The following is a 19,626-nucleotide window of genomic DNA, read 5'->3' as shown; positions in this document are numbered from 1 at the left end:
GACAATACAAAGGAGGAAAGTTTGGCCGGCACTGTGGATCGGGTCTCGGCATAGCTGTTGTGTGGAAATGAAATAATTTTATTCCTCTGTACACCTTATTTATATATATTTATCTGTATACCTTACACATACTGTATTCATCTGACGTTTACGTTGTCTACTTACTGTATTCCAACAACAAGAAAATCTTTGGGGACTGAGACGAAGCGGGGTAATGCTGTGAATGAATGTTGATGTCATAAGATGTCATAAGGTCACACACGTGGGTACTCGTATCTGTATTGGCTAGCTCTCACAGCACAAACAATAACATTGATACACACATATTGATACTACCCTAGTTACAAAATTAGATCACTGTTAATCTTCTGGTCTTTTAATCTCTCCATAAAGGAAATAACATATGCAGGAGAGCGCATGGTTTTTAAACTGACGTTATAACGGTAATATTATCTATCTACTTCGCTCCAATAGATGACGCAATAGTAAGCACATTCCTTTCACGGTTGATCTCCTGGTTGGAGAACAGTACAGTATTCCATTCAGTGCGCTGTCTGAGGGATGGGGACAGGAAATTACACTAAAGCAATACTGATAGCGTAATGTGTAACGGTTATGGTCGGTCCTGATATGCACGTCTGTAGACAGCAGTGTATGTGTACAAGTTGCAGTGTCCAGTCGATCAACCCTAGTGAAATGGAGGAGTATACGAGAGCGGAATATGCAGATCTGATTTTCGAATACGGATGAGCCAATGGGAACAGTAGACAAGCTCACAGATTGTATCGGGCCTAGTACCTACGTAGGAGACATCCGGCTCATACCTTCTTTCCACGACTGTTCCAAAGGTTAAGGGAAGGCACGTGGTGACAAATTACAATTCCATTTCCACACAACTATTTTTGCTTATAACTTTCGACTCTGTCATTTCCGGGCCAGGGTTCCTTATCTCAAATTGATACATGTGCCCTTCCCCATCATCCCTGAAAGTTTGTAACAGCAGCCCGGAAACACCCTGTATATATTAATGAAGTATAATGGGATAGGGAGTGTTATGTTTTTATGTGCTGGTTTGTCCTTGTTATTACTGAGAGTTATACTAGAAATTTATTTTCAATTCTGGTGCTTCCTGTATTTTATACTACGAGCCTTAAATAGGGAATAAATATTTAATGTTTTCTAAAGCTTTCATGTAGTGATTCAAAGTCATGTGTATTTACGTACAGTCTTAGAAAAAAATTGTCGCACAGATACTTTATCTCAGAAAGGAGGCAAAACAAAACTAATTTTATTACCTCAACTAGTCCTTCTCTTGTGAACCAGGTAGCCCGTCCTCTGATCATGCGCAGTGCCTCCTTTCTGGGATTTATAAAGCATCTGTGGGACAACTTTTTTCTAAGACTGTACAATGTGAATTATATCAGACGTTCCCAGAATGTTTTCAAACATGTTTGTGAGTAGCAGGAAGAACATTGAAAACTCTTCCGGTTTCTCTTCCATGATATCTCGTACTATGATAGTGATACTTGATAACATATCGACGTTGGAGGTAGAATATTTAATTTTGTTACTTTCCTTAATTAGCTTATTGTTGTGCAAGATAACAACCCGTTACACTTATTAGTATCGATGGAATGGACATGTAAGTTTTATCAACATAATTATCTGCTCTGGCATAAAGAGACGTTTAATCATCTACGTTACGTATTACTTGTTATTTTACCAGATCACACGTAAAAGAGATTAATGTAATAAATTATCCAGTCTACCATACACCAAAAACTAGTCTGCGACTTCTTCAGCAGTTGAATAACTTCAGGTCACTCCTGCAGTTCTTATGGATCTAACGCGAGAAACCATTGACTTACTTCACTTCTGTGGGAGTTGTGATTGCATAGGAATTTCATCTGTCGTAGTAAATTAATTTATGCAAAAATCTTTTTATTTTTCTTTGTCGGACTAAAAGTCAATTTCTTTTTCCTTGAAACGTATATTTTAAATAACCCAATTAATACACTGATATGTGTTAAAGCTCTGGATATACTTCTAGCAATAATGCAAGCGGTAAGATTAATACAAGGAATTACGTTTAAAACAACTTTCTAGCACCAATGAATATCAAAACGTGTAACATGTTTTTGTCAAGTTTGAACAGACACGAGTGTACTAAAAAGTTGTTTGAATATAATATGTAGACTACATGTGCATTATTGACATTGCCTTCTTTAGATTATTTAACGCTGACAGCGTTCTCATTCCATTCTCAGATCAAGCCTTGTAAAGTCCTTATGATGGGTCTCTCCTCACGAGACAATTTTGGCATTGACGATGAGTAACAGTAGGGATGTCAAACCGCTTTGCCTGATACTACTCATTTCTCGTGGAGGCTGAGTGAACCCCAAGTCCGTAGTGCGGCCTGAAGGATTGGATCAATGGAGAATGTCCATGACACCATCGGGAGTCGAACCAGTGACCTTCCTGTTTGCAACGTAAAGCCTTTCCTCTTTACATACTCACTAATTGCAGCATAATTAGAACTATCACATTCTTATACTTAAAAAAAAAAAGCATCTGAAATTCGTTTTCAAATCCATTCAGATTCAAATTACAATACTTGTAGATCTGTTTTGAAAGGCCTCTGCAGTTTTCAGCTCCTTAAATTACGTTTGATCCTAAGTCGTAGTGTTTCATCTTCATAAATCCAATGAGACTTTATGAAGAAAGAGACTACGAACCACGTATTTGTCCCTATTCGTTTGGTTTCCATTCTTATTTCTGTACAGTAGACGGCAGATTCTGTCAATATTTATAGTGGACAAAAGATCGACGCAGAAGATTCTCGGAATATTTTGATTACGTCTGTGAATCTCACTTCACCCTTTGTTCTTTATCGCCATAGCATGTGGTTGCCTAAGTATTCCGTAGATGTAAATGAAACGAAATAATAATGTTAATAACACAACCATCCTAACCTCGTATACATAATTAGCAGTGAAATATTGCCCCAATCTTTCTTAATAAATATTCCAATCATCGCCAGTACGATATTCCGATAAGAACCCAATACTATTAGCTTTAGCCAATCAAAACGTATTTTTTATAATTTCTTTTCAACTGTACGAGTTTGAAAAATGGTAAGTGCATTGTAATGGAAATTCTTTATTCAATGTCTCTTTCACATTACCTAGGCTGTTGAGAGCGATAAAGGTTGTAAAATTGCGTTTGACGGCGATTAAATCCATTTGACGTGGAGAAGTACATGATCATGCGGGATCAGTTTGAATTCTCTGTACTGTGAAATTCGTGTTTCTGATTAGTGTATTCTTGATGATAATGTCGAACAATCTGATAAGAAGATAAGTTCACTAGAGTGTGATAGATTTGCGAACATCGATCCGGAGATGCGTCAATCAACGATCCTTCCTTCGCCTCTCTGTTCGTGTTGTAATCACATAAGGGTATTGGTCTGCTTTTGCTTTTTAAATGGAATGCTGAATTAATTAATAGTATATCTAAAAAGGGCTAGCGGCGTGGTAGATTGCTGGCCTTGCATTCGGGAGGTCCGGGGTTCGATTTCAGGAGCTGGCAATCCTAATTCAGGTGTTTCATGATTTCCTCAGCTATTTCCAGGCAAATGCCGGCATTGTAGCTCTTGAAAGTCCGGCCATTGACGGCGATCCTTCCCTTAATCCTTTCATAAGTGTGAGTGAATGCTGTGTAATGTCTTAAATGTTTGTGTTGTATCGGAGATGGCCCTGGCATTGAGCTGATCCCTCATCAAGAGAGGCCCTCCATCTCCTTGTGTGATCCAATAGAAGAATAGATTAATTCCTCTCCCGACAGGTCGCGGCCCTGTAAGGCCCGTGAGGCGTGGTTGTATAAATGAACCTAAAATGGAGAGGTTAAACTAAAATGATGATGATGAAGAAGAAGAAGAAGAGGAGGAGGAGGATTTCTAAAAAGGAATGTAGTAGTCGAGAAGAGGCACAATGAAATCAAAGAAAACCTTTCAGAAAAATGAGGATTAGAAGATGCAGAATAGAAAAAAAGAAGGAATAGGAGCGCAAGCAGGAGGAAAAATAAGGGAGAGTAAGACAATAGCCTATGAACTTGTAGAAAAAAAGATAACAACGAAGGAGTGAGGAAATCAACCCTATTACACAAATAAGGAAAGGAGGAGAGAGATGTGAATAATGAGAAAAGAAGGTTTATGAGCTAGGAAAACTGGAAAGAAAAGAAGTTCGTGATAGGATATACAGTAGGAAGAGAAAGAGAAACGATTGATAAGATGGATATGGACAAGAAAGAGAAGTAGTAAAAGAAAATGAAAAGAAAGAAGAGAAGAACAAAGATATGAAGAAATTAATGGTGTTGAAAATTAATTTGTTCCGCGTGGTAGATTAAACTTATGGCTTTGAAAAACTTGTTATGGTTTGCATGAGTGTTAATCCAGTAATTTCATTTTCAAAATTATCATTAATGGGTTGCATGATGCAGTGAATTCTAAATGTTTGCGGCCGTTATACATACAATGCTCAGTGTATCATTCATTTAGGTACCTTCAGAAAAGATATAAATCGTTTGCGATAATAGGGGACATTATTATTGTTATTGTTATTATTATTATTATTATTATTATTATTATTATTATTATTATTATTATTATTATTATTATTATTGCAATAATACATAGGCTATTAAGAACCTTTGCGGCATGTTTTGTAAACAGCTCAGTTTCCCCTGGGTGCACCATGTGGAGGCGGTTTACATTGTTTTTTTATGCTATATTGAACATAATATTGATGAAAAACACGTCATCCTGAACTACCGTCTCAATGAAAGCTGTATTGTTTCTAAATACTGGAAGGCTCGACTGTTTATGACTTCATTGCTAAATGCAGTGCATTGAAAAACAACGGCATTATCACATACATTATCTATTTTTCTGCTTATCCGTCTGCTATTTCTTGCTATATCTCTGTCTACACTGTTTACATACCATCACACTTATTTTCCTGTCTACTGATATTTATATACCTACATATGCACATATTTTCTTATTTGTCCATTCAGTTTTATAACCTCCGTCTTCCCTCCATCTACATAATTTCGGTATTTTTTTTTTTCAATTCAACTCTTAAGGCTAGTCAAGAATGAACCGGAAATGAGAACCAGAACGAGAACGGGAAGTGGAGGACATGAACGCGAAGATTTTTTATTCATAATAAATCGAGAACGGAAACGACTACGCATATCGATATGTATGTCAATAACGATATATAAAATCGATATTGCGCATTCTGATATTTGTGTCTAATTGACCAATGGCGTTCTCTCATGAGTCCAAGCCAGCCAACATAAACACAGGATAACCAACTTCAATAGCCTATCTATAACACAGATTATTTAAGAATTCAGTACACGTCGTAATCTGGTCACATATATACGTAACATATATTGTGAGTGATTCTACTGAATTTCTGAGTTAGAAACGATAAGTGAAGAAGAAAATGTACGACGATCAAAATAGGCTATAGCTGTGTGATAACAGCAGAGTGAATCTAGTAGGCTTTGATCGGAAGCGAAAACGGCAAAGTTAAAACTTCGCCAACTTTCACGTTCCCGTTTCCGGGTCCGGCAAGCTTCTCGTTAATCGTGAATGCTCACATTTTAAAGATATTGGGTGCTATTCATAGACATTTCGCTAGCCCGCACTACGAGCGTGCTAAACTAGCCCGGGCTATCGACTGGTTACTTGTATAGGATTCATATCATATCTTATCGATAACACTGGTTTATGAATAAGAAAAACGTTAGTTCGCTGATCATCCACCGGAAGCCCGCGCTAAGAATGTCTATGAATACGGCCCATTTATTTTAACAATTTTTCCATTCTCGTTCTTGTCGTTTCCGTTCCTGGTTTGATGTGGACCACTGTAATCTGTGTCGGCCGGCGGTCTCTTTGTGTGTTTTTTTTAAATACCGTATTTTCACGAATACCTCCGTTCCCTCAAATAAGTCGCGCACTCCACTTTTGAAGGAGGGGGGAGAAGGACACATGTCACATTTCAAATCCATCTGTGCGCAAGCTCTGCATGCATTCAGTTGTCTTGATTATTCGGCCGTTTACACGATATCCTGCAATATTAATAGCACGCGTCACGATTTTCTTGTTCCTCTGTATCTTTGGTTATTTTAAGTCTTGATGTGAATATGTCTATAGTCTCTTCTTTCGGTCCGAGGTGTGTACCTATGGCGGTATGAAACGTCACGCGACGCTTTTCGACATGCCGTGGTCAACGTTTATATCTCAGAAACTATACAACCTAGAGCTAAGTGATGAATATCATTGTGTAGAGGGCATAATTTTGCACGAGGTAACATGACAATCACATCCGCTGATGACTTCATCACAGCGCAGCAACGGGAAAACAAAATGGCACCTATTGCTGCGCCGCGCTGTTTTGTTTTAGTATCGACTGTAACTTCAGACTGACAGGACGTATTTCGATGACCGAGGTGTGATTTGAAAGGGAATGAGGAGTCCTTTAAGACATACTGCTGTACAGTGACATTCAAAACACGAAATGGTGGCGCGTGTAAAGTGAAATTTGGCGACAGAATTTCAAAATTTCGAAGATTGCCACTCAAAAAGCCAAGACGAAATTGATGAAAGAGCATCAGGATGACGAGACGAATCGATTGGCGTGCCTAAAGGTACGTTTTCCTCGGTGCGACTATTGCGATGATCGTTGAGCACTATTTCTTTGTATTTTCTAGAGTCGCAGCAGTCGCTCGGAGGAAAACAGCTCCATAGAAAATACAAAGAAATAGTGCTTAACGATTATCGTTGCACGATCATCGATCATCGCAGTAGTCGCACCGAGGAAAACGTACCTTTAAAGTAATGCTGAAAATTGTAGAAATTATTAGGGCACGCCTTAAAACAGAGCATCGGAATGGACAAGACGCTCATGGCGCGAGCAAGTGCAGTGTTTCTGCGTCTGTTGTGTCCGATGTCGACATGAAATTAAAAGACGTTGTCACTTCTGAGGTTTACCTTAAAAGGGACGTACTCACGAATAAAAGTTGCGGCTGTCTCTCCGATACAACCTACCACAATTTTTTTTTTTCGCTTCAAGTAAAAAATTGCAATCTCATACTTCCATAGGTGTTCATTTTCGGAATTGAAAATATAAGACGCACAAACTATACACTTATAAGTTATCAATGTTATCACACTTAAACTTTATTCTGACACATATGTATACTGCTAATCCAACGCCATTTAATAATGTTAGAAATTGAAATACCCGCGCGGGAAGATGGAGGCATGCGCTACCACCAAGAGGGCTATAAGGCTATTATTGCCCTCTTGGCTGCCACTTATGAGTTGCGCTGGAGGAAAACTGAGTAATGCTGCCAACTTCATTTCGAATAAGCAGCGCACCGATATATTTCGGAAAAAAGTGCACGTGTATTCGAGAAAATACGGTATCATTTGGCTATTCCAGCCATTCTTGTAAAATAGAAGGGTAAAAAAAAAAAAAGGAAAGCAATGGAGCAGTAATTTGAAGCTAGCATGAATGTGGTAGATTGGTACACAAGGAGAACATGTTTTTATCGCATTGCTAGTTACGTAGAAATGAGTAAACAATGCCGTGTAGTTACGCCCAGCATATCTCCCGCCAAAGGAGATAAGCTGTAGAGCAAAGGAACAGTTTCTATGCTACAGGTCCAGTCTATATGGAAGGCAGTATGATATATTTGTAAAATTGCTTTTCTACAAAGACTTCACAGACGGTGAGATTTTTTTTTTTTTTAATCTTTTAATTCATTTCGCTCTATTGGTTAGTACTCTGTTTCGGTTTACCGTATTTATGCATATTAGATTCCCTCCCTTTTTGTTCCTTTTTTAATTCAAAAAAGTGTAAAGGAACAGGATATAAAGTTTTTGAAGTTAGGTAACAGTAGGTCTACGTATAGAAATTAGTTTTAAAATGCCAATACATTTTCTTGTTATGCGAAGTCAATCACATTCAATTTAAATGACACAGAATAACAAGCTATCTTGTTGCTGATTTTTACATTCACACCTGTCACTGATCTCTTCGTTTGAATGACTGATTTCAGAAGTATGCTATGCAAAAACCGATACCATTAGTAGAAGAAGAAAGGTAATTTGTCTCCCTGTGTTGTGACAATGGAAGAACTAACGGGAGAGAGCGTACAGTAGTTTAGTCTGAGGATAAACAGGCAAAGAGAGATGTTGTTCTTCTTTATCAATAGAGTCCTGCGTTTGGACACATTAGAGTCTCCAAGTAACTCGCAACAGTGTAGATATGTATGGAATATAGATCGGCGGCATCCAGTTCAGGTCTGCTGTTCAGTGAACAAGCGAAAACAAAGGAAAGCTAGGCGCTTTGAGGTTATTTTATTTATTTATTTATTTATTTATTTATTTATTTATTTATTTATTTATTTAACCTTGTAGAGATAAGACCACCAGGCCATCTCTTCCCCTCTACCAGGGGATTACAACTACAATATTAAGAATACAATTACAATTAATATTAAATTTACAAATACAATAAAAATCAAAGTACTAAAAGATTAACTGTTTAATAAAGGCTAGACAGTTTATTGTGGAAGTTAAGAGCAAAGAAAGATTTTTTTTTTACTTAAATATAAATTAATTCTACTCTACGCAATAAGAAAAAGTGTTATAATAGAAGAATTTGATAGCGAACGCTTCATTAGGAAAGAAAAAATGTGTTTTTATTAGAAAGGAGACATTTTTCATTTAAACGCTTAAAATATGTACATTTATTCATTATAATGTGTACAGACTCATAAAGTACGCAGTCAGTGTAATTTATTTTATCCTTAAATGTTATCTAAACTGGTCTTTCTTTCACCGTCCTTGCAGTCTAAACAATGGCTTTATTCACAGCGGTGAATTAAAAGTTTTTAATTCACAGTAGCGAGTTATTTTTTTAATCACTCTTCCCATGACAACCAGCACATTAGCAACAATAATATCCATAAATGTATTCATTAATCACTTCACAAACAACATTTTACAAAGAAAAGACATAGAATTTAAAATTAAATTTAGAGACCATTAATGAAATGCAAGTCTCTGCGGTGTCTTCCTTGTTCTTTTTTGCCTTTAGGTTGTTGAATTTTAATATGATTTTAGTAGCCTGTTCCTTGTCATCGGATCCACCTGTAGCATAATTTTAAGGTTACTATTTTGGCAATCTGCTTCTTGTCATCGGCTCCACGTGTTGTATAATTCATACTGATGTAATATATCTGAAATAGGCTATTATTATTTTAAATTATTGTACTACGTTTCTTATATGTTAGTTGACTATTTTAAATTAATATAGTATTAAACGTCTTTTACGTTTAGTCAAAACTATTCTGCTGTGTTTGTACCATCTTCAGTCTCGTATTATGATGAAGTCAGGTGTGTTCGTATTTCTGAGCAACCAGACATAATACCATTAAATGGTGGCATTCGTGATATGAACATATTCTTTATTTTTGTGAAACTGTTTATGTAACATGCCAATCAGAAGCTGTATAGCTATCCAGAGCCTTTGTTGGAACACTTAACCTTAATAAACAAAAGCTGTAATAGATTTGTCTTCATTACCTCGACCTGCTTTGAAATGTAGTGGTTGAGGTATTTCATACAATCAATTGTGTAACTGAAGCTCACTTTACTTCCTTTGTAACGATTCTGCTGTAAATGTCCTCTCGTTTTCACATGGATGACTGTGCGTTACGGTTTTCAAAGTGCTTTCATTTTCAGTTGTAATTTTCCCGTGTAATCGATTATGAAAATGAAAATGAAGTGAAAAGAATAAATTCTACAAATAAGTAAATACTGAAATGCTTTCTTATATTGTGTCTTTCATTTTTATGTTTACATACGACACACAATGCCACCGAGAAAATTAATCAAATTGAATGCCTTATAATCATAAGCTGTAATAACTGCACATCTGTTCTGATATTGTCTAGTAATAAACAAAGGACGAACTCTCTTACGAATAGAAATATAGGAGAGATTTCTATTCGTCCATTTTGCTTAAATGTGTTTTACATACCTACATTCGTTCTATACATACTGACAATTATTACGGAGTGCATATTATTTGAATTCATAATTAACCATTATACGGGTACTTGTCAGTCCCCATCTATAAACTACATTAGAATGTTTGCTCAAACTGAATTAATTACTGTATTAAAACATTCCGTAGCAATTTCATTATTATTGTTATTATTTAATTCCAAAAATCATCATTATTTTGTTAACACATTTAATTTCAATAGCGTGCGCCATTCCCCTTCTAATAACATACATACATACATACATACATACATACATACATACATACATACATACATACATACATACATACATACATACATACATACATACATACATACAGGGACAGCACTTTATTTTTACCAATATTTTTAACATTAACCTGGCTATACTCGAAAACACTGTTACCCACTTCCATTTCAGGAGTTTGGTGTTACTAGTGCAATATGTAAACAAATCATTTTACTAGCTATAGGAGGAGAGAAAAGTAGTGTATCCATTTATGTTACAGGGAAATACGATATTAGAATTTTCAGTTTGATCATTACTTTTACGGTATTTTATCAAAATATAGTAGAGTAGTAATATTTTTTTTTTTCACAAACTCAACTCTTCAGGCGGTTTTATTCATTTTATAATTGCTACTTTATTCAGCATATTACCGTACTTTCAGTAACTCTAATCTTCACTTCAAAGTTATTCAGTCATGCTACACACCGTACCTGTGCGAAATAAGCAGGGGCGGGTATTTACGGAGATCGCGAAAATCACCACATAATAGATAAATAGATTTTTACTAATCTTTACGAATTAAGTGATTCTGATTAATAATATGCGGATAAAATAATCACGACAAATCGCGAAATAGAGTTCTAATAGCGAAATATGAACACATTCGCGAATTATTATTATTGTGTCGTTTTATAGCGAATTCCATATTCTGAGTTCTTTTTTTCGGAAATGTTTTTAATTTGAATTTGTTGCACATTCAAGTAGGCTAACATTACATGGTATTCCATGTGTTCTCATTACATTAGTGAACTCAAAAGACGGAGAATTCAACATTTCACTAATAATTTGAAAGTATTAATTTGAGGGCTGCAAGTTTTTCGTTTTTAATGAATATGTGTTAAATACAATCTCAATCTAACAAATATTGTCTATACCACACATTTACCAGAATCCAATGAACCTTTCATGTTAATTATTTGGAAAGTAATATTCATACTGAGTTAATGCGCCAATAATTTGAAAATAATTGTATTTTCCAAAATTTCTATTAATACCCAACAAAAGTACAAATCAATCTCCAACAATCTCCGCCGACCCAATATTAAAAAACACAAATGATAAAATTAATCTCCATAAATACCTACCCCTGGAAATAAGCTTCAATAATATAGGCTCTTCCTTCTATGGAAAACGCAAGCATATTTCTGAAACACACTATACTCTGTATTGTTTACTTCACTGCTAGCAGACTTCGAATGCAACAGCGGCCGTTAAGTTTGTGTGGCAGACGGGAGCAAGAACATTACTGCAAGGGGTGGAAGTCAAGTACATTCAGAAACCCAGGTATAATAAAAATGCAAGTAAAAATAAAGTGATGCCCCGGTACATACATACATACATACATACATAGGCCTACATACATACATACATACATACATTACATACATTACACTCAAGGAAATAAACAAATTATCATCTTAGAGAAATCTTCAAGGCGGCTATGCAGTAAAGTTGGTACCGAAATTTTGCATCATTCTGTCTTTATGGTTCCACTTCGTTTCCTCTCCCATGCCTTTAGAACGAACGTAACCCTATTCTGCTGTCATCTGTTTCTAATTTAGGTTATATAATTGACGAAACTTCCAAATATACAAATTTAATAACAAATAATTTTTCAATTGCCCGCGATATTCACCGCGCATACATGTGGAAGGAACATTGGCAAAGAGATCAAAGAGTCGAAGTGTTTCGTAGCTCATTGGTATAATGCTTGATTATTACTCCACCAAGGCCAGTGGAGTCCTGCAGCTCGATGCCGTGGCGCTACTGCTCCTGCGTTCGTAATACCGCATCGCGATAGTTCACATTACGCCCGCGGCTCCACTCGCCTTGGTCAAGTAATACTTGCTGGTACGAAATAAAAGTTACTGTGTTCCAATCACGCTGATCGCTTAATCATGTGTTTATTTAGTTTACGTGGTATTAATTTTATTCCACTATTCCTGTCGTATTTTGCCCATATTGTGTCTTATTAGTATGGCAATTTACTGACCCACCCAAAACAAATACTCCTGATGTATTATAAAAAATCTCGAATTTGAGTCATATATACCAACAAACTTCTTATGTAAACAACGATGTCGAAGCACTGTTCGTACAGTCTGGTACTGATGAAAAATGTTACTTACAGTATCTTACAAGCTGCCATCCTCCTCGTTGCTTTCGATGCGGGAATTACAGTGAACAACCGTGTACATTCGTAAATTTTCGAATGTGAATTTTCTGCGATTGTCGCTTAATCAGTTTTTATACTGGAAGAAAGTTCTTTCGACATCACAGGACGTTAATGATGCATATGAGTAATAGGATTCATTTTCAGTTATTTCTTCTTAATTACTAAGTTTATTTCTTACGTCACACATCACTGAAAACCTACTATTTTCTGGAGAATATTGCGCACTTTCTGTTTTGCTCGTTCAGCAGCTGGTCCAGTATGTAACTTTATTTTTTTCGGACATGTCCTCGATTATGTTTATACTTTTAAGCAGCTTTAAATTACATTCTTCAAGCCTCGTAATGGCTGTTGATAACACCACATAATTGTCGTTTATAAAATGCAGATTTTCCAGTAATGGTTTTGAAAGTAGTGCTTTAGCTATTGCAATCGCAGAAGCCTCTTCACTATTTAAAGAATAAAAAATGTTTGTTATTTTAATATAATTATTCGCGTAATACGAGACAACATTTAACCAAGAACACTGTCTTGTAAGTACTAGACTTGGAGGCAAGGGAATGTCAGGTGCCATTTCTCCGAACTTCATTATTCTGGAAGGCGCTGTTCGAAATATTTCTTTCGTATTCGATATGAAGTTGTCAACCTCATTACATGAACCACGAATAACGTCAGCCACTTTATGAAATCCATTACCAAGGCATTTTACCTGGACCATTTTCGTGTAACGCATTTGTAATTTTTTTTGGCTGCTTTAACGATATATATATATAGTGTATGTTACAAAAAGCAATACATCATCGTATTGAATACCAAGAGGCCATAAAAGGGACATAGATATTTCAAAGAGTGTGTTACTAAATGACAGAATACCCACAATCACATTAGCCACATATCTGCCACTTGGGTCAGTAGCTTCATCAATCGAAACCCACATTTTATTATCACTCACATGTTTTCTAACTTTATTTACTCTTCTCAACATCCAAATCTTGATTACGATATACATTCTTGTATATGATATCAGGATTAATTTTAATTGTATTGTTGTAATTTATAGGCATGTTTAATTTATGCTGACAACTGTACAATTTGTCGCTTCATTAAAAAACTACCGGCCACTTTATGTGTTCGTGAGTATACATACATACACACACAATTTATACACTAATCAAATCATCAATTACTAGACATCGGATTTTTAGGCACTAGAAATTACTGTTTTAAGTGCCTAAAATAAACTCAAAATTTAATAAATTAGGCTCTATTTTAGTAAAACTGATCATTTTAGGCCATATGATCAAGGTTCAATCCTCTTTATTTCACTGAAATTATACACTAAAATAAACAAAACATGGCACAAAAAAGTGTATTTAAGAAATGCAGGCAGACAACTGTATATTTTTAAATTATTGAAATTCAGTTCCATACTCATTCTTTTTCATAATTATCTGGACAGTACATCACCAGAATTGTTCTAAATTCTCCACAGTTAATCTTTGCCTTTTGCCAGTGAGAATCATTTTGAAAGCAGAAAAACGTCTTCCTACTGAAATAGACATGAGATGAGCAAATTTTAAATTAGCTACAATTGAAACATCAATACACACTGGTACATTCACATTTTCCCCCCAATATCACTCTTGATACTTTTTCCGACATTTGATTTTTCTACTGAGCTTTTGCCTTATGTCCCTCTCCTGCACATGCTGCCTCAGGTGGCACTTCTTTCATGCGAAATCTAAGAAGTGTAGAAGTTAACTGAATTAAAATTCTAAATGTTGTATTGTCGTATTTCTATCACAAATTGCGATTACTTGGTTCGAACAGCCAAAATCTCCGTGACCCTTAAATATATCAACTATCGAAATTTAAAAGCTAAAAGTGTAGTTGTCTTTAAAAGAATTTCACTTCAGCGTAGCGCAGTTAGTGTATAAATATTATAATAGGCCTCTTCATTAAAATATATTTCAACTGTTGTTACTTATCTGTTTGTTACAAATCTCGAATAATATTATTTTTCCATCGATATTATGGAAATTCTGTTAGCATTGCCGGATCAGCATAGATGTTGCACTTTTATCGTTCGGCATTAACCTGCACAGGATAACGTCATACCACTTAAAACTTCTCAATACAAATAAGAAGAGGAAAAGAGGAACAGCTAACAGACATTCAAACTAACCGTTATTCAGCATTGTTGCATTTTCTGGTAGTGTTAATCCTTGAAAAAGTGTCCTTTAATATTGCTGACATGTATGAGCAGGTGAGTAAATAGTGAAATATCGAAACTTTACATTGATTTAGGCATTTAAAGCCGAATATTAACAGATTAAGCTCTAGCAATCGCTTTAGGGCAATATCAAACTCTGTGAATAGCTTTCAATATTCATGAAACGTAAATATTAATCATTATTTTTTTCCTATCTCCTAAAGGAACAAAATAGGCATTTGTCCTAAAATACGATGTCTGATAATTATATATGAATGTTGCTTTATCATTTTTTATGTTCAGTCGAACAATATGTACACGTAGCCTATGTATATACTGTATGTAGAAGACGGTAGGAGACAGATGTGCAGTACATTCTTATTGCTACATCAATCGATTTAATATTGAATGAACAACAGCTGGTATGGCCATCACTCTTGCGTCATTGCGACCTCACGCAACGGAGTGTTCAGGTAACTCCATATTATGATATCGTATAGGTACAGTATGTTGTGATTAAAACATGATATCATCCCACTCCCAAATTATTTCGATACAGATAACAGAAGTCGCCAGATGGATCAGTGGTTTCATGTTAGATATTATCAAGACTGATATAGTGACCTTGTCAACAACCTATCCCAAATTGTATTCACCAGGATTTGGATGTAAGTGTGCAAAGCGGGTGTATTCGTTCTTTGGTAAGAGTTATGACTAGGGGCGGATGTTGATGACCTAAAAATCTACTTGAAATGATCTTTAAGATGCCCTTAAACTAATGGAAAAATTACATTTAAATATTATTCAAAGTGCTGGCACTACACTTCTTAAAATTAGTCACCTTGTTTCAATGACTGCCCTGCAAATCTCGGAGAGAGGAGGCAACTTCCTGGAAATTGGCTAAGATAAAGGAAAAGAGCATGCAAAAAATGGAGATTTTAAAGGAAAACTATAGATTTTAATGAGGGTTTTCAGTATGTTTCAATCGGTGGTGGTCCATGTCAGTGCCTTCATTCTCCGTCTCCTCCTCCTTCCGTTCCTCACTTTTGTTACCAGATCTTCTAGATGGGGGAGTGTGAATGACAAAATAAATTGTGGGCGCAGCGTGCATTCTTGCAATCTTTGTGTTCAAAATACTGTCTACTACACTAGATATACCTTCCGAACAAAGTTCGGGACACAGCGTTCTGTCCAGGGCATGGTGAATATTTCCCTCTTCCAAAAAAAATTCTAAAGACACTCTCGTACCGACAAAAGAACAGTAGCGATCAAAGTCCTCACTTAAACTAAGCTGTTGTCAAGCATTTTATATTACTTCCGTTGTGTGAAATGAAGACTTTAGAATTTGTTCCAAACTATAAAACTCAAGCTTCACTGTTATTCACTTATTCAGTAGGTAATTGCTTATAAAAAGATTTAACAGACCTATCGGTAAATTAGAAAGTAAAATGCATTCCAAATGATCTAAAAGTTCTTCAAAATATTATAAATGACCAAAAATGCTGAAAAAAATATGAAGAGTCCACTGCGAAAAGGGGGAATGTCGTGAATTTGTCAAAAATGAGATGAAGGTTCAGTACTATAGATCAAAGGAAGTAGAATACACTTTGTTGTACTGCAAGAAATTTGATAGTTCCAGATCTACATCATGTTGAAGAATTGGTATACCACACAAAGAGTGGGAATGTCAAAGTTTAAATTGCATTTCCTGCAAAATGCAGTTCATTCGGCATTCCCCCTTTTTGCAGTGGACTCTTCATATAAAAATGACCAAGAAATGCTAAAAAAAAAATATGAAAATGACCTATTAGTTCAAAAACGTCGAAAAATTAAAAAAATGCAATATAATAAATTAATTTTTTTCGTTGATATTAACATAGAAAGGATTTCTATATTAATAGGCATCGTCCTAATGTGAAAAATAAGATGACTTTTCATCAACATCCGCACCCTAGTTATGACGTAAACGGTTACTTTTTAAGGAAAGAAAAGATAAGGTAATGTATTCCCGGATAAAACATTCTCCAGCATTTTATTTACAAAATGTACTGGGGTCGGAGTCCTGATATATTTTGTTACGTCAACTTTCTGGCTAAGCCTTGGAAGCAGGAGATATTTCTCCATGCCTGTGTTCTTTCACTATGAGATATGTTTTCCTGTTTATAAAGATATTTGACATGAAGTAACAGTTATCAACAAAATAAATCGTAATTTTCTTCTACTACTTCCGTACGAACAGAATTGCACGTGCGTTGCTGAGATTGACCGAGAGAATATGAAACACCATCGGCAGGATTAAGATCCACTGAAGTCTTCAATTGAGACGTTCTCTTCAACAAGAACTTAACCTCAAATTCTTGAATTTGAGATGTAGATTATTAGACATTTTAGATCTCGTATAACAGCATTGCACAGAACGACATTCGAATGTTCATAGAGGACGCTGTTTTTTTGGTGAGAAATAATCTTTTGCCAGGAGAGAGATATGTTATTAAAAATTACAATATACAGGTTTAACCGTAAGTAATGTCATTAATTTCAAGTGATTATTCTTTGAGATATTTCAAACAAAAAAGTTTAATACAATTTTGCTCGTTTTTGCTTCCTTTTCCAGATAAAAATCGTTTTATATTAAACATTTCATTACGTCTTTTAGGAAAGCCATTGATTTAATTCACAATATGCTCAATCAATTTAAGGGAGTAGTATATTATAATAATAGGCCTATTTGATTGTAAGAATTTTAGTTTTTTCCTTTAAGTGCGTAGAAATTTGATCCAAACAAATGTAACTTTTCGTTTTGAAAAGGAATTTTAAAATGTTACATTTGTTCGGATCAAATTTCTGCACATTTGAAGGACAAAACTAAAATTCTTTCAATAATTTATTATCATAATGCACTGCGCTCTTAATTAATTGACTGAGCATTTTGGGAATTAAATCAATGGCTTCTCAAAACACATTATGAAATGTTTCATAGGCCTATAAAACTATTTTTTTCTCAAAATGAAAGCACAAACGAGCAATGTAGTATTAAACTTTTTTATTAGAAATATATGAAAGAATAACCCCTTAAAATTAATTCATTACGTATCCTATATACTGGAAACAGAAAACCTACACAACGCACGTTAAGTTGTTATTCGGATGAACGCCTCAATTATGATGTCTCAAATGTAAATTATTCAGATTAAATCCGGACTTATTGAAAGCATTTTTTGGGGGGGAGGGGAGGAAATAGAATGCAATATCAGCAGAATACTTCGTTCAGCTTATTAGAACCACATATTATGTGACAATTTAGTAAGACTATTTCCTTTATATGACGTCATTCCACTTTCGGCCAATGAAGTGTAATGAAATTCTAACCAATCACAGTCATACATCGCGATAATTTCTGCAGCTGGATTTATCACTATCAATTTATCGCATGGTCGTTCCTTTGTTCAGTCAGTGTCGCCAACTATTTCCACGTAAATCGATGAGCATGAATCCATTGTGAATAATTTCAAGGTAAAAATTGTTCCGGGGCCGGGTATCGATCCCGGGACCTCTGGTTAAACGTACCAGCGCTCTGCCAACTGAGCTACCCGGGAACTCCACCCGACACCGTCTTAACTTTTCCCTTTATATCCACACAACTCGCGTGGGCTGACGAAACGCCAGAGATTTGAAATTATTCAAATCTGCTTTACAGGAAGCTTAACCTGAAAGACTAGATTTGCATAATATATACGTCACTGTGTACGTTAACAGAAAACCACAATTCCAAGTCACACAGAGTTTGTGTGCACTCGATGTGGGTCTCTGGCGTTTCGTCAGCCCACGCGAGTTGTGTGGATATAAAGGGAAAAGTTGAGACGGTGTCGGGTGGAGTTCCCGGGTAGCTCAGTTGGCAGAGCGTTGGTACGTTCAACCAGAGGTCCCGGGATCGATACCCGGCCCCGGAACAATTTTTCCCTTGAAATTATTCAAATCTGCTTTACAGGGAGCTTAACCTGAAAGACTAGATTTGCATGAATCCATTGTATTAAATAAAGTGCGAAATCCTACTTTCACATCTTCATCTTCATCTTCTAATTCCATGTCCATTGTATCCAAAGAAAATGACAATCCTTCATAACAATTGTTCATTTAATTAATGTATTAATCAGGTTATTTGTAATTATACTATAAAATGTTTAAATTAAATTGATGTCAGCAGATAATCTATACTAATAATAAATCTGTAGCCGAAATTTTTCTGGTAATTTTCGATTTTCCAAAAATAATTGGTCCTAACATATATAATTAACCACCCTGAAACCGAAAATCGCTTTTTTTAATTTTTGTTCGTATGTCTGCCTGTCTGTCTGTATGTTTGTTACCTTTTCACGCGATAATGGCTGAACGGATTTCGATGAAAATTGGAATATAAATTATGTTCGTTGAAACTTAGATTTTAGGCTATATGACATTCAAAATACATTATTTAAAAGGGGGGTTATAAGAGGGCCTGAATTAAATAAACCGAAATATCTCGCTTATTATTGATTTTTGTGAAAATGTTACATAACAGAAGTTTCTTTAAAAATAATTTGCGATAAGTTTTATTCCTTGAAAAATTTTGATAGGACTGATATTTAATGAGATAAATGAGTTTTAAAATTAAAATAACTGCCATCTAAGGCCGTGTAATGAAATAAAAAACAAATGACTTCGTATATAAGGGGCCTTGGACAGCAACAATCGAAAGCTATGAAAGATAGCCTACAGAGAATGTTTCTGTGTTTGTATGAAGTAATATCGGAAGCTAAATTAACCGATTTGTATAATTAATTATTA

At 35.4% G+C, this 19,626-nt stretch overlaps 2 protein-coding genes across 4 annotated transcripts in view; one reads left to right on the top strand and one right to left on the bottom strand.

Moving 5' to 3' along the window:
• Positions 1-19,626, top strand: part of LOC138713592 (26S proteasome non-ATPase regulatory subunit 1-like) — a 222,741-nt gene that overhangs the window by 41,365 nt on the left and 161,750 nt on the right. Inside the window, exon 1 of one of the 2 annotated variants that reach the window (XM_069845779.1) lies at positions 1,620-1,642. The exons of the other annotated variant lie outside the window; for it this stretch is intronic. Within the exon in view, the coding sequence (XP_069701880.1) occupies positions 1,635-1,642 (8 nt within the window). The 5' untranslated portion in view covers positions 1,620-1,634. Of the gene's footprint in view, positions 1-1,619; positions 1,643-19,626 lie in introns of those variants that run through there. 2 annotated transcript variants of the gene reach the window in all.
• 5-HT2A (5-hydroxytryptamine receptor 2A) overlaps positions 1-19,626 on the bottom strand; it is a 148,253-nt gene that overhangs the window by 60,564 nt on the left and 68,063 nt on the right. The window lies entirely within an intron of this gene.

The sequence above is a fragment of the Periplaneta americana genome, chromosome 14, assembly GCF_040183065.1.
Source record: "Periplaneta americana isolate PAMFEO1 chromosome 14, P.americana_PAMFEO1_priV1, whole genome shotgun sequence".
NCBI lineage: Eukaryota > Metazoa > Arthropoda > Insecta > Blattodea > Blattidae > Periplaneta > Periplaneta americana.
This window is presented reverse-complemented; position numbering and strand designations above follow the sequence as displayed.